Genomic DNA, 16,182 nt, shown 5'->3' on the forward strand with positions numbered 1-16,182 from the left:
CCACATGTTGTGTGTAAACATTTCCAGATTTATCCCTGTGCCATTATTAGAATTATTAGGGATTTATCCATGTTAAGTATTTCCACATGCACCTTTCTCCTCTTCAGTGCTGAGACCTTCGGGCTTCTTCTTTTTTTTTTTTTTTTTGCAGCATCCAAATAATTCCAAACTTCCCTTGGTAAAGAACATCCAGAAACTCCTGCTGCGTTTTTCTGACATCAGACTGGATTTTTGTCATTTAATCCTTGCACTTCTTGGTCTGAAGAAGGAATTTTTATCAGAATTAATGTTAATAAGCTCGTTAATTTATAGTTTTGCTAATTATTGAGGAATATAACAGGGTGCAAACCTCTGGTGGCATTTACTCCTAATTTAGTCCTTCCCAATACAGGGTCAGGTACAGAAGGAGCAAAGGGACCCATCTGTGTCTCTCTCCTGGTCTTTTGCTCATTTAGTAATTCCCTTAAAATTCATAAAATAACATTTCATTGTATAATATATATGGTATATTAAATTATATATTATAATTTCTTATATAATAGGAAATAATTCATATCCTACTACATCTAATACTGTTAGCTATTATTTCTATATAAAATAAATATTATACTGTCAGGTATACGATACAATAAATTCTAGTACGATTTTATAGATTATCTATAATAAATATTAATGTGCTGTATATGATGTTATTACATATATCTAACATATAAAATAAATCATAACATGAAATTATATCTAATATAAACCAATAGAATAATACTATCCTTGTATGATATAATAATATATTCTATGTATTATACAATAACCATTTCCCTGTGCCCCAACACTGGAGATATCCCTTCGGGAATGTCAGCAGCAGCAGCTTTTTTATGGAATGGGCTCTGGAATGGTTTATGCCATGCATTCATCCCGACAGAGCCTCGAGCTCTCAAAGGGGCTCTTTGTAAATAAAGCTGGGAATGGCCGGGGGGACTCTGGGAATGTCCCCCCCAATCTGGGGAATGGCAGCCTGTTTTTCCAGTGGCAGAAGTGGAAAATGCTGCACGGGGTGAGGAAATGTCAGACGTTGCCAGAAAGCATTCCCATTGTAAGTGGCACTGGGCTCACCCCGAAAAAGCTGCTTTTCCCCTGGAATTCCCCCCTGACATTTTGGATGTGTTAATGCAACATTCAGCAAAGTGTCAGGGGTGGCCCCCAGGAGGTCACGGGCTGGAACAAGGCTGGGGTTTGCTGCTGCTGAGCAGGAATTCCCGGGAAACTGGGAATGGGATTGTTCCGGAGGGGCAAACGCACAGCTCCGTTCCCTGGGCTGGGGTCAGTGCCCAGCAGGGCAGGGAAGGGAAGTGTTGGCTCAGTGAGCCCTGACACCACACGTGTGGGGATTGCAGGTGCAGGAGGAGCAGCCCTGGGCAGTGCTGGGCTTTGCTCCTCTCCAAGCAGTGGGAATGTGGATTTGGGGCATCTGCGAGAGCTCCAGGAGGGTGGGACAGGATTCCAGAGTCGGCTCCAGCTCCTGCTCCATCTCTCTGGACGCTCCAGCACTGGAATTAACCCCTGAGCAGTCACATTCAGGGTGAACATGGGCAGAAATTTTCATTTCCGTGGATTTGGAACATGAAATTTCTCCCAATTGGAGACTCCCAAGCCTTTTAAAAGTTCCCCTGTTCGTTCTTTGCCTGCTCTGTCCTGGGTGCCACCATTTAAACTTTAAAAATCTCATTTAAAATCTAATTATTAACTTTCCTTGCTCTTCTTGTAGCACTGCCCAACCATACTCTGGGATGTCCAGTGCTTTATTATTTATCTCCAATTTTAGGATGGATAATTCCTAAAGATCTTTTAATCTGACTGCGCATAAAAAGGAGGAAAAAAAATCGAAATTGATCTTTTTCAGTGCTGTTTCATGACTTATCTCCTCTGTGGCTTATTTACTGTACAGTGGCTTTCTTTGTGCTTTGTGTGATCCAATTCCTAAGTGATATATTCAGGAAAAAGCTCTAAGTAGGTAAATAAAAGGATCAGAGGGAATTCTTGGTCAGCTGAAAATCTCCTTGGAGAGTCTTTTATCCCTTTCTTTCCTGTGCTTTTATCTCCTTGTTATGACAAAAGCTTAAATAGCACTTACTGCCTCCTTCTCCTTAAATCCCATTTCTCCTTTCTCCTCAAAAAGTGTGAAACTTGGATTTAGCGGGGGTTGAGAAATGATTTTTGAGGGATAAAATTCGGAATCGTTGCACTTGGACTGTTCCATCCCAGCAGGATCCAACCCCAGATTGTTCCAGAGGAAAATGCTGGTACCAGGAGGAGAACAGGCTGCAAAGAGCACCTCATGCTCAGCGAGAAATTGCAAACGAAGGGGAAATATTCCCAGAGTTTCCTTATGAACTGGGAATTCCGGGGGGAATTCGGCATGAAGGGGCTCGGTGGCACCAGGGTCATTCCGGGTGTCTCTCCACAAGCTGCTTTTGCTGAACTTTTATACTTTTTAAAGGATTTTTAAGGAAAAAAACTCCAGCATATTCTGTGTTAGCTATGAAAAACTGCTTTTTATGAGCACAGGCTCTATGGAATCTTTATATTAATGGGATCTTGGCATTTTGCACTCCCCAGGCAGCGTCTGGATCCATGCGAGGGCTGGAAATGCTCTCATTTGTATCAGCACCAGACTTGAGCAAGGCCAAGTGTGGGTGGGTTTTGATTTTTCCTTAAATGCTGAACCCATTTGCAGCCTTTCTTCATCTCCATAAACAGCCAGACAGAGTCAGGCTCAGACTGGACGATGTGTGAAGAAAAATCTGCTCATCTAAGTCAAAATAATTCATCCCTTAATGGGCTGGGAGGAGGAAAAACTTTCCCTGACACTCTTGAAACTCCTTCCCCATCCCACAAATCCCTGTCAGACAGCTTGCTGTGCTCCTTGCCTCTGCACAGCTTTTGGGATAACCTTATCAGGTTATCATTTTTATTGCTGCCCAGCTCCCGATGGATGTTTGGGCCACCAAAGCTGCCAAAAAAAATGATGGTTTATATAGAATTATTCCATAGATTCAGCTCCCTTTGTCCAGCACTTCCCTCTGTACTCTGACAGCTGGAGTGTCCTAAGAATTACGGATTTTCTTACCAGACTTCCCACAGATTAGACAGGAGAAAGTTTGGAGTTGTGGAGGGAGAAGATTCCCAGCAGCCCAGGGAACATTCCGTGTTCGCTGCTGGGGTCATTCCGTTCTGACGCTGGGAGAAAACCGCATTTTTGCTTTCAAAGCTGAGGGGTTGATTGTACAAATAGGGCACTTTTACCTTCTCAAAGTGGATTTTCTACAGCTCTGGTGAGCTTTAGTTCCACTTCCCACTCGTGTGGCCGCACACACGCACAGGGCCCGGTTTGGAGTGGGATTTTCCCCCCTTTTCCTTTCATTGAGACAACATTTTGGTGGGTAGGACATGGGTGAAGCTGAACTTGCTGCACACAACTATTCCTGAACACAAATATGTGTTCCCAGCCTTTATTTTAGGTTCTATCCTCGTTTTACATTATCCCAGCTGGGTGTTAAAGTGAGCTCCAGAACTGGCAATGGCTTGGGGAAAAGCAGATGTGGACTCGGAGCAAACAACAGCTTTGGGTCCAGAGCTCTCCTTGATGTCTGCTTCAAACTCACACTGCAGGAAAAAAAAATAAAATCACATTGAGAGGGGTTCAAAAATGCCTTTTCAAACATGCAAATGATACTGGGAAAGTTTAACATGTATGCAAATGTAATCTGGAGAGGGGAATTAAAGACCTTTGGCTGGCCTGGAGGCTCAGCTGGTAGCAAAATAGAACTTTATTGCTGGATGGGAGAGTGAGGTTCAAGCACAGGCCAGGGATGGCTGGGAGCTCCACAAAGGTGAAACTTGGAGCTCTACAGCAAAGCCAGGGATTCAGAGATGGGCTGGTTCCTGTAATTCCATCCCCTGGATCTGGCTGGAGTGGAAAGGGAACACAAAGGGTAAACAAAGGGGTGAGGAGAGCACAGAACCTCGGAGAGCCCCAGGAAGGGTAAAACTGCCCTGACAACTCACATATGGTTGGAGTTTAATCCACAGGGGAGAACAGGCACTCCACGCCTGTGCCAATTGTTTTCCACCCCCAAAGCAAAGAGATTTTAATGATTTGTAGCAGAACAGGGTGGATGTGTTACCTAATGGCTTTAGAATGACTCGATGCAGTTTTCGAAGCGATGCAGGAAGTGGAGTGGATAAACAAATCCCTTCTTATTCCTCTTTGTTCCCGTTTGAAATGGAGCTTTGGTTCTCTGCTAAAATGTTAATTCCTCTGGGGATGCTTTCCCATGCAAGCTGAAAAAAAATGAAATTTTAAAAATCTCTCCCAGAAAAAGGATTTTATTTGCGGCCTCAACGTGGAATGTAATTGGCAAATCCCATTTTTTAAGGATTCGTACAATTCTTACATGTCAGGCTACTGGCTTCAACTTGAGACAAGTCCATAAAGGGGGAAATCAATTCAAGGAATCAGGAATTCATTTGCAAAATTGGGAAAGCATCATGAGCTTGTAGTACATGACTTAGTCAAACAAACTGACACTCTCTTAGGATTCATTTCCATCTTATGGCTGGAAATTAGAAAAAGAACATTTGCATCATTGCAAAGGCTTGGTGTGAAAGAAGCACCAATTCCCAAGCTGTTCTCCAGGGAGGGGATGGGAAACATTTGTCCACTTAGTGCCTTGGCTAAAGGGAAGCACATGTGGAATTCCAGCAGAAATGATGTAGCCTCAGGTGGAGAAAACTGAGATCATTCATGTCTTATCTGGGAGCCCTGCTGGGAATCAGAGGGTGCTGATTTGTGCAGCTCTGAGGTTATTAAATCTATCAAAAAGCAATATTTTAAAAATCACAGTGGCTGTGGGGAAGAACGTCCACCTCCATGGAGGAAATCCATCAGCTTTCCTAATTGCTTTTCTTCAGGACAGGGTTTGGACATCAGAGATGATTTTCTGGGTGGGAGATGATGGATCACTTTTAATATCCAGCCCATCTGCTCCTGATTCTGGTCACCACCAGAGCCACACTCACCTTGCCCAGTGCCAGTAATTGAAATAAAATAGATAAAACTTCTGTTCCTTTGGATTCCTTGGACATGAACTTTCCTAGGAGATAAAAGCCAGGATTAGAGCTGGAGTTGGGTGTTTTAATTCTTTTCCTACCAGTATCCTGTAGCCTTTTGTAGGAGTATTTGGAGAAGTGCAGGTGTTCTCTCATATGGTTTTCATTCTAAACCCCAGCCTTTCCATATGTTTATTTTTAGCCTAAATCCTGGGATTCATATTCCCCTTCCACATGGAAATACCCCCTGTAATGTGGAGAACTCCTCGTGTTCAGTAGAGCTCTGCCATTCCTGTCAGGAGATTTGGGTGGAAAAGGAAAACTAAAGACAACAGACAGCTCCAGGTTCTGGATTCCTTCCCTGTCCTGGAAATCAGGGAGCATCTTCCCAAAGGAGTGGGGCTGTTAAAGAGAACAGACCCTGAGGGGACCGAGTCTGCTCTTTAACGTGGGTCAAGTTACCACTTTGCCTTGTCCTTGGGAACTTTTTTCCCTGAATTATGTCCAGAGCAGGTTTTTTTGGTGCATGTTTCTGTTAGAAACCCGTTAATGTAATTCAGGTAATTCTCCAGAGCGCTGTTTGCTCTTTAAGTGCTCTTTAATTGACAAGGACTGGCTTAGAACTTTCTCCAGCTGCTGATTTATAGCTCAGGCTCCTCACTCTGCTTTTTCCTGCCATCCTCCTCCTGCTTTTCCTTTGAAACCACCACAAACTTCTGATCCTGATAGATGGAACTCGAGCCAGTGACATCATCCCACAATTAAAGTGGAGGAGGGAGAAGATTCATTTGCTTAGGCCTTTTCCTGAGCTGTGCAATCCTAGAACTTCTCTGTCGCTCTGTGCTTGTTTTCCCCATCCATATTTCTCCCGGTTAATGGGATCCTGCCGGGGACAGTAGGAGCAGTGTTTTGTTACTCTGGCAACAAGAGCCAAACTTTCAGATGTTATTTTGCTTCTACTAAAAAAAAAAACAACCCACTGCCAGTTATGATGTAAACATTTGCAGCTCCCCCTAAATCTCTTTTCTTTCAGGAGTTGAAGCGAAATGGCCCTTCCGAGGGCAAAGTGAGGGATTGGAGCAGACATTTCCAGCTGGGTGGGATTTGGGGAGATCCTCGGTGATCAGCTCGGACTCTTTTGAAGTGGCATATTTACTGCCAGCCTCATTGGAGGGGATGGAGCTTCTCAGCAGCACTGAGAGGCCAAATCCTCCTTTGGATTTCTTTAGGAAAAGATTGGATGCTCTTCCCGCTGCAATTGCCTGAAGTCTTCAGCAGAATTTCATAGGAAGTGCTGAAAATACTCCAGCATTTCTCCTGAGAGAACTAATCCCACCAGGAATTCGAGGCCAGGGTGCCACTTCAAACCATGTTTGTAGTTTTCAGACGAGCAGGGATTTGCCACATTCGGATGGAGATGGAGAGGGAGCCATTCCTTCAGGAATGAGGGATCCTCTCCCTCTTGGCTGGGTTATGGCACTCCAGCAACTTTCCCACCCAGGCAGGTGCTGTGTGGGTCACCCTCAGTATTCCCTGGAGTGACCTCTCCCAGTGCCGGTCACTTGCAGGAGCCTGGGTCGCCCGTCTGTGACTCGTTCCTTGAGCTCTTGCAGCCAGCAGCTCCAGTTTAGGAAGATTTCCCTGACACTGGAGTGTTTTTCTCTGGATTATCCAGCCATTCCTTACTTAGCTGTACATTGACTAAAACCCAGCAATAACATTCTGCTGGAAAAAAACCAACCCCAACCATTTCAGCCAAAGGCTTTTTTGGTATTGCTCAAAATAGTGAATTACTGTAGAGATCTGGAATTGCCCACTCCTGAAAACTCTTCCTTTGGGAAGCAGTTCCATGGATTTTGCCGTGCTTGCTGCTGGCACTGAACCATTTTTCACAAACTTTTGCAATTGTGTAGATTTGGGGACTCCTAAGGGACCTTAAAGTTCATCCAGTGCCACCCCTGCCATGGGACATCTTCCACTATCCCAGGTTGTTGCAAGCAGGAGCAGGGGACAATTCCAGGGATGGGGCAGCCAGAAATTCTCTGGGAATTCCATTCCAGCACCTCACCACCCTCACAGGGAGGAATTTCTTCCCAATATCCCATCTCCTCCTGCCCCCTGGCAGTGGGAAGCTGTTCCCTTTGTCCTGTCACTCCATGCCTTGTCCAAAGTCTCTCCCCATCTTTCTTGGAGCTCCTTCAGGCACTGCAAGGCCACGGTTTGGTCACCCTGAAGCTTCTCCAAGTTGAACAATCCCAATTGTCCCAGCCTTTCCCTGCAGGAAGGGTGCTCCATCCCTCTGAAGCGCAGGTTGGTTTTGGGAAGTGCCATCAGGTAACTCCAGAGCTGTCCTGAGAAGTTTCCCTCGGAGGACAATTCCCTGGGAGGATCTTGGAGCAGGAGATGAGTCAGAGGAACCATCCCCATTTCCTTTCTTCCCGATATCCCCTTGAATGTGATACAGGGAGCTGAGATGAGGTAACTCCTGTTTCCATAACCAGTCATTTCTCCTGAAATTCCATCTGCACTCCAACTGCCAATTAACTGTAATTAACCTTTGCACGTGTGCTGGTTTCAAGTGGATTTTCAATGGAAATGTTTGGATTTGATGCATTTGACATCATTGTTCAGGGCCTGAACCCATCCCTGCTGGAAATCAAAGCAAAGCCACACTTTGCCATCACTCCTCTCACTCCACCCGACCAGGGCAGAAGGAAAAGGGACATTTGGGGATGTTTAGGTGACTCAGTGGCTGCAGGTTGTGTTCCTGTGTTTCTCCAGGACGGGAAGGGAATCTTGGATCACCGAGAAAGCAGCTGGGATGGTTTATTCTTCTTATCCAATTAAATAATGCCCCTGCTAAAAACACACTCTGGAATTCTCCTTTTTGGTTTCTCCCCACTCCGTGGAGCTGAAATCAGTTTCCCTTGCCCTGCCTGTAATTTTGGGGAATTTCCAGGAGGTGCTCCCTGTTCTATGGCCCTGCAGGGGGTTCCCTAATGAAGCTTTGACAGATTTAAGGTCACTTTTTGCACGGTTCCACTCAGCACTCCCAGAAATGCACAGCAGGGACAGTTCCCCTGCTCTGAGCTGCTTTTAGGAGCCTTTGATTTATGCTGAATTTCTTTTCACATTTCACGTCAGAAAGAAATAACAAGTTTAGGTACAAGTTGTCGTTGGGGAAGGGAAGGTCTCCAAGTGAAGCTTTAGGAAGCAGCTCATTAAATTCCTGGTGAAACCCTCACTTTAAGAGCAGTGGATGATTTTTATTTTGTTTTCAGCTACCTTAACCCAACACACTTTTATTTGCAGAGCAATTAATTGGGACATTAATGGGAATAAAGCACCTGCAAGCTCTTGCAGTGGGATTTCTGCAAAGCCCTTATCCCACAACACTGCATTTCCTTTATATTGGAATCTTTCAGGATGTGAGCCACTAAATGAATGTTTTGTTGGCACGAAAGGCAGGAGATGGTTTTAGTTTAAGGCTCCAAAAGTTTCAGACTGAAAAGAATCAGGGACAGGGAGTTATCTTTTCGAAGAGGACTCTTATCAGCAGAGCTTCTTATCATTTGAAGGAGCTGTGTTTGTCATTGGAATGTGTTTGGCCATCAGTGTCCCAGGATTTTCAGCTTCCAGAAACATCCACTCGTTCTGTGATTCCAAACCTCACTTTGTTTCAAAGAAACATTCCTGCATTCAAAAAAAAGGGAAAAAAAAACCATGGAAAAAAGGCACCAAGATCCCAATGTTCTTGGTTTTGAGCTTTTTATAGGTAGGCAAACACATGTGCTTGCCCAGATTAATAAAAGAGCTCAAAACAGTAGCAAGAATGGGGTTTAGAAGGTTCAAAGATGGGGTTTAGAAGGTTCAAAAATGGGGCTTAGAAGGTTCAAAGATGGGGTTTAGAAGGTTCAAAGATGGGGTTTAGAAGGTTCAAAATGTGTTTAGAAGGTTCAAAATGTTTTAGAAGGTTCAAAAATGGGGTTTAGAAGGTTCAAAGATGGGGTTTAGAAGGTTCAAAAATGGGGTTTAGAAGGTTCAAAGATGGGGTTTAGAAGGTTCAAAGATGGGGTTTAGAAGGCAAAATGTGTTTTAGAAGGTCCAAAAATGGGGTTTAGAAGGTTCAAAATGTTTTAGAAGGTTCAAAAATGGGGTTTAGAAGGTTCAAAGATGGGGTTTAGAAGGTTCAAAGATGGGGTTTAGAAGGTTCAAAAATGGAGTATAGAAGGTTCAAAATGTGTTTAAAAGGTTCAAAATGTGTTTTAGAAGGTCCAAAAATGGGGTTTAGTAGCTTCAAAATGTGTTTAGAAGGTTCAAAAACGGGGTTTAGAAGGTTCAAAATGTTTTAGAAGGTTTGAAAATGGAGTATAGAATGTTCAAAATGTGTTTTAAAGGTTCAAAATGTGTTTTAGAAGGTTCAAAGATGGGGTTTAGAAGGTTCAAGCTGCCAAGGCCCAGCCTGAGGAATGGGTGTTTTAAACAAACTTCACTATCCCCAAACCTTTACCTGTTTTTGGAGTTTAAAGTCTTAAGTGATTCCCAAAGAATAAATCTCAGGGGTAAGTAAATCAGCAGAGGATGTGATGGGAATCAAACCATGGTTGAATAATTTTGAAAGAAATGAAAAGAAAACTTCCTATATTTTATTCTTTTTTTAAAAAAATTCCCTTTCATGCCCAGGCAGTTGAATGTTAAGTGGGAATTATTTGTTATGGGATAAAATGGACGTGGAAGGAAAGGGAGCAGAGAGAGTAGCTGCTTTTCATCATAAATAATAATTTTATTATGTTTGGTGTGGGAAATAGGTCACTGAAGAAGGGTCAAAATCTAGACATTTGGGAGATCAATTGTTTTCATGTCCCAAATCATCAAGATTTGAAGAGAGAATGATAGAGGGGGGGAAAAGGGGGAGAGGAGAGAGAAAACCCCCAGGAGAAAGGCAGAGATTCAGGTCAGTGGGATGACACAGGGGGAGAATCTCAGAATCCCGGAATGGTTGGGTTGGAAGGGATTTTAGGGTCATCCCATCCCACCCCATGTCATGGACAAGGACACCTTCACTCTCCCAGGTGTTCCAGCCCAAAGCATTCCAGGATTCTGTGCCCGTGGGGTTGTTCAGTCACTCCCAGCCCTGCTGAATTTGACAGTTGAGAAATAAATGAGAAAAAAGTCCTTTCCAACCTGCAGGTGATCAGTGGGACAGGCTGTGCTCCTGACAACATCGGGTGCTTCCAAAACTAATACCGTGGGATGAGAGAATTCTGCTTATTCCTGTAAAACCAGACTGGGACATCCTTGAGCAGCTTGGTGCTGATGCTGTCTCAGAACACCCAAGATCCCAATAAAATCCCGACAACACCCTGGAGGTCATTTCTGGAGGTCACCTCCTCTTCCTCCCACACTCTCTGGGGAAATTTGGGTCCACCCCCTCATCCATGGCCACCCACCCGCAGATCAGCTGAGAAATCATTCTTTGTTCAGCAGAACCTTTGTTAACAATGTTATTTTTGCTCTTTGTTCTCTTCCCTTGGTTTGAAAGATTCCTTTTGTTCATTATGTTCGATGTTTAAAAATCCCTCATTTGTGGCTCATAAAAACTGAACCTGAGTGTGGGGCTGGGTTTGAGAAATGCAAGGGGGACTTGTTATTAATTACATACATTGATTTTATTCTGATTTTTGTTTCAAGAAGGGAATTAAAATGAGTTTATCCCAAAGCCATTTTTAAGTGCTTTGAGATGGATCAACTGTTGTGGGGTTTGAAGCCTCTGAGGGACTTGGTGTCTTCTCCAGCCAAATGCAGATGGGATAAACATAAGCATTAATTAGGAATTCCTAAATCCACACCTTCCTGTTGATAGGAATACAAATGTTGCTGCAATGAATGCCTTGGCTGTGGGAAGGAATGTCTTGGATTTGGGTGTTCACGCAGGAAAATCTTGCTCAGTGATTTCTGCTGGGCTGCTGATGTTATCACACTCACAGTAGGATCTGTCACTCTGTCCCAATTAATTTATCATAATTAACATAATTATCAATCCCACAAACCCAGTATGGGAATCCATATGTGCTCCATGTCCTGGGGGAAACCCCTGTGGCTGGGAGCAGCTGGGACTGAAGGACAGCTTCTCTCATGGTTCCTTTAGTGGGTTTTGGTGTTGGAGCTGGACTTGTTTGGATGGTTCAGGGGGTATTCCTGGTTCTGTTTGGTTGGATGGTTCAGGGGGTATTCCTGGTTCTGTTTGGTTGCATGGTTCAGGGGGTATTCCTGGTTCTGTTTGGTTGCATGGTTCAGGGGGTATTCCTGGTTCTGTTTGGTTGCATGGTTCAGGGGGTATTCCTGGTTCTAGCTTGGGTGGTTCATGGGGTGTTTCTGATCTGGGAGTGCATCTCTCTTAAGAGGGTGGGATGAGGGAGCTGGGAAGCCTCAGGAAGAGACAGATGAGAGGAGATCTCATCCGTGTCCATCTGCAGGGAGGGGCAGAGCATGGACCAGGCACTGCTCCGAGGGCCCAGCAATGGGAGAAGAGGGAATGGTCAGGACCTGAGCATGGCAAGTTCCACCTGGACATGAGGAAGCACTCTTCCTGTGTGGGAACAGCTTGTCCAGAGAGGGTGTGGAGTCTCCCTCAGGAGACATCCCAGACCTGGGCACAATCCCGTGCTCTGGGCTGGCCCTGCTGGGCAGGGAGCTGGGACCAGCTGCCCCTCTGTGCTCCTTGCAGCTGCCCCTTGCTGGCACTCCCTGGTTCTCAGCCTCTCTCTCCTGCCCTCCCCACAGGTGCTGCAGGGGGCTCAGCTCATCGCCGTGGCCTCGGCCGAGCCCGCGTCCGGCGGCGTGGACGGCTCCCCGCTCCAGGGCAGCGACATCCAGGTGCAGTACGTGCAGCTGACGCCCGTGACAGACCACTCTGCCACCAACCAAGTACGGAGTGAGCCCTTCCTTCTCCAGCTGTCTCCATTTCCCCCACTGAAAGTGCTTAACTTGCTTGAAACATCTGTCAGATGTGTTTTGTATCTACCCACAAATACAGGGAGCTCGTGATCCTCTTTCCAAACCATAAAAACCATCATTTATAATAAGAAACATCAAATTTTTTTTTTAAGGTAGAAATGGTCCTTGACTGTTCCTGCTCTTCTGTCCTTGCCCAGTGCCTCTGGAGAAGTTATTTTGGTCACCAGTGTGTCCTTGAAGGCTGAGAGCCATTGCGAAGGACAGCACCAAAAACGTGTCTGCAATCAGCCAAAAAGCATTTTCATACTGAGGTTTCCCTCAGAAGAGTTATTCCTGTTCTGACAGCAGCTTTCCAGTTGTTTTGATGAACAGAAATTCCTGCAGCAGTTGGAAGTGAACACTTGATCCTCTCCGTTATGGAGGAGGAATTATTGGGGAATTTTTGGTCTTTTTTAATCACTTCGAACAGTTGCGAATCGGAGACAGGAAAAGTCTGTCATCAGCTTGAAGCTTCAGTGACAGCACCACAAAATTGATTTAAAACAGTTGGAACAAGTTTTTCTGAATTTGGTCCCACGTGGTTTTGAAAATCCCACTCCCTGGGGAAGCCAAGTGCTTGTGGAATTTTTTTTGCCTCAGCACCGCCCCTGTCAATATTTTGTTTTTAATTGCTTGTAAGAGTGCTCTGGACACTGAGGGTGTTCTGCAGGGATTGTGCCTTGCTTTTTATGGATTCTCCATCACTGCTGCTCCTGTGGATTTAATAAATCCAAGAATAATGGGATACCCAGAGTTGGGAAGCACCCACAAAGATCATGACCCCAAATAAGCGAAGCAGGTGCTGAGAGGTGTTCCTCATGCTGCTGTCCCCACTCCAGGCCTGTGGAATTCCCACTTTTCCCTCCCAAGGGGTTTCTCCTCGTGCCTGTGCTCCCTCCTCATCCAGCTCCTCCTCAGGAAGGAGTTATGGAGCAAAATTCCCAAGAGCAGCAGCCACCCCCGGAGTTCCTCCCTCTTCAGGGACACTTTGCACCGTGTTAGATTTTAATGCTGTGGTTAACCACAGAGGTTTACAGGGAGCCCAGGGAAAGCAGGGAAGGAATGTGACAGCAAAAGGGGATGAAAGGAAAAACAGACAAGCCCCAAAACAAGTTGGCCATAAATATGGCCTCACTTTGCACCGAGTGAAAGCCGAGGATCTGGAAAGGAGTTGGAGAAACCAACTTGGTGTTTGCATTGCTCTGAGTTTATCCATAGCTCAGGAGCTTTTTTTGTGGATAAAACTACGCAATTGTCCTGTGGAGAAGGATCTCTTATCTGAAGGGAAAAGTCTTATCTGAGGGAAGGGAAAACCCTCCGAGTGAAGCTGCCCTGACACTTCCACCTGGTTCTTTGTCGAGGTGCTGAGATGTTCCTGAGGATTTTGTAGCTCTTTGTCAATCAAAGCTCATTCAAGTGGAATTTGTTTTCCACCTGGCTTGGATTCTGTGCCAATTCCCCGTTTGAAACAGCACAAATGTGGATTTATTTCATGTCTCACAACAACGTACCAGTTTTCTGCCCTTTTTTTCCTGAAATGAATCCCTTCTCTGAGTTCCACTGGAGCAGAGCAAAATCCACTTCAATTCTGTATTTTCAGTGCATTCGTGAATGATTTTTGCTTGGCTTCTTTTCATGTTTTGACAGCAGTTTGCAAAGTCTAGAAATACAGAATATTTGGATTAAAATTCTGTGCTCCAATGCAATGCTGGTGGTAAATTTTGTTAGATTTGGAAAAAACCCCACCATCATTCCAAATACAAATTCTTGTAATCCTTTCAGGTCTGAGTGTTGGATCAATATTTGGTGTTGCTCTTGTGCTGATATTTGATAATATCAAAATTCTGTTTACTCAATATACTTCTCCTCTAAATGGGAAAGAAAACTTGGAGGATTATTTAAAAACTTTTGTGCTATCAAATTTAGCAATCTCATAGATTTTTTTCAGCACCTTGGCATGAATTCATTGAACTTCTAAGCAAACACAAAATACCCTTCAAATTAAACAAAAAAAATTTCCTGTGGCCGAATGCAATTACTGGCAACAAGGCAGAGGGAAATAAATGAATTTAGGAGCAACACTTGATGGTTTTGAACCCCTGGGATTTTAATTTGAATAATGAGTAAGTTGACACTGTGTAGTAAAACCTAAAAGCTGGGAAATCTGGTGGATTTTCCACCCTCGTGGATCTTCTGGCAGGTTCAAGGCTGGGAGCACAAAGCAGGGCCTCAAATGAGGCTTTTTTTATCACAGAAATCCTGTCAGAGAGAGAATTCTGTGTCCAGGGTGTTGCACAGAGCATCCATTCCAGGGGTTTATGAGGGAAAATGCAGCAAGGGCAGATCTCTGGAATCAGGGGGAGTTTAGAGGGGAAAAGTCCTGAATTCCTTGCCCTTTGCTGGGAGTTTTCGCCGTGCTGTGATCCCGGCTGCTGGCAGGGGACGCTTTCCTGGGTGTGAGGGGCTCTCTCCAAGCCAGTGCAGCTGTTCTGGATGCTGCTCCTCTCACAGCTCTCGGGGTGTTTTTCCTGCCTCTCAGGGATTTGGGAGTTTGCCGTGGGATTATCCCTCCCCAGCATCGTTCCTGGTAGGCAGCGAGTTGGTTTGTGAAGAGATTTCCTTTGAAGGTTTCAATCAGTCGTGCTCACTTTTAATTCTTCCTGGTTTTCCTTGGAAAGTGAGGAGAGGCAGGAGGAATTTTCCCTGAGGAAAAGCTGACTGTAGTTGTGCTGTTCTCACTTCAGCCAAAATAGGGAAAGGCTGCAGTGGGGAAAATCAGCATTTTTAGGCACTATCCTGCTCCAACTGGGAAATTCCAAGGACAAGGCCAGCAGGTGATTTCACTTCCCTTACCCCCAACAGCTCTGGCACTCCAGAACTCCCTCCTGTCTTTTCCAGGATCATCCTTGGTGGCCTTTCCTTGCAGATCCCTGCCCAGCTCCCTATTCCCAAAGTCACTCCGTTGGGATGAGCCTTCCACAGCTTTAGCACGTTTGGTGCCAGACCCTGGGTTTATTTCCTTTATTTGGAGCTGGTTCTTTTCTTGAGGAGAGAGAGGGAATAATTGCCTTGGTGCCACTCATGATTTTGTAGATCTTTATCATAATTGCATTCTTTCAGCCTCCTCGTTAGGCTTCATGGGGACTCTTGATGTTATTTTTGGTGCCTCTGTCACAGAGCCCACATCCATGTGGATTTTGCTCTGGAATTTTTTCCTCTGGTATACACAAGCACTTTATATTTGTATAATAAGTTAACATTTGCTTGGTAACACCAATAGAAAGCACTGTTGGATTGATTTCCTGCTGTCCTGTTCCCCTTTGCAGGGCACTGATTCCCTTCAATCAGCAATCCAGCCAGAAATGCAGATAGAACACGGAGCAATCCAAATCCAGTAAGAGGACTGAGGAATGTTGGGGAGCTGGCTGTGAACTCCAGCCAGAAATGGAGTGCCAGGGACTGGAAATTCCTCCCAGGCTCATGGCCACACCTCAGAACCTCCAGCTGTGCCCTGCTTGGCCTCCTGGAATAATTCCAGCTTCATCCGGAGCTGCATCACGACACCAATCGAAGTCCTGGCCTTCAGAAAAACCCCATGGGCTGCACTTCAAGCCCCTCAGAGAGGACAAACCAAACCTTTCAGAGGGAGAGGAAGAACTCTCCTGCATCCAAACTGTGAGACTCAGTCCCTGCCCATCCCGTTGGTTCCTCCTGTGAAAGCGCCGTTGGAATGTCCACAGGTGGTGCAGGTGTTGCTGCCCTGCAGCACCTGCTTTACCACAGAGAGAAAGCTCCAGAGCTCAGATATTTTTCACTGTTGGAACAACCTTTTTTTTTATTTGCTATGGTGTTTATAACAAAAAAAAAAAAAAGGAAAATATTTCAAAAAAAGGAAAAATTCCTTGACAGCAAGTCTTGGCCTTTTGCTGGTGTTTTCTGTTCAGTGTCATGAAAACTGTATTTGCAGAAGACTAACAATTCTGTTTGTACTGTTGCTTAACTACTTTTCTAGGGGAAAAATGCTTTAAAAATGCTGTAATTATGCATTTCTAATGAAAAATAAATGTGTATTTATGAATA

The 16,182-nt window shown here is 44.8% G+C and overlaps 1 protein-coding gene across 2 annotated transcripts in view; it reads left to right on the forward strand.

Moving 5' to 3' along the window:
• BANP (BTG3 associated nuclear protein) overlaps positions 1–16,182 on the forward strand; it is a 104,961-nt gene extending 88,779 nt beyond the window's left edge. For both annotated transcript variants that reach the window (XM_017741403.1, XM_008639148.2), the window contains exons 11-12: positions 11,890–12,033; positions 15,429–16,182. In XM_017741403.1, coding sequence (XP_017596892.1) covers positions 11,890–12,033; positions 15,429–15,500 — 216 coding nt within the window. In that variant the 3' untranslated portion in view covers positions 15,501–16,182. The remainder of the gene's footprint in view (positions 1–11,889; positions 12,034–15,428) is intronic.

Source organism: Corvus brachyrhynchos, unplaced genomic scaffold, assembly GCF_000691975.1.
Source record: "Corvus brachyrhynchos isolate BGI_N302 unplaced genomic scaffold, ASM69197v1 scaffold365, whole genome shotgun sequence".
Taxonomy (NCBI): domain Eukaryota; kingdom Metazoa; phylum Chordata; class Aves; order Passeriformes; family Corvidae; genus Corvus; species Corvus brachyrhynchos.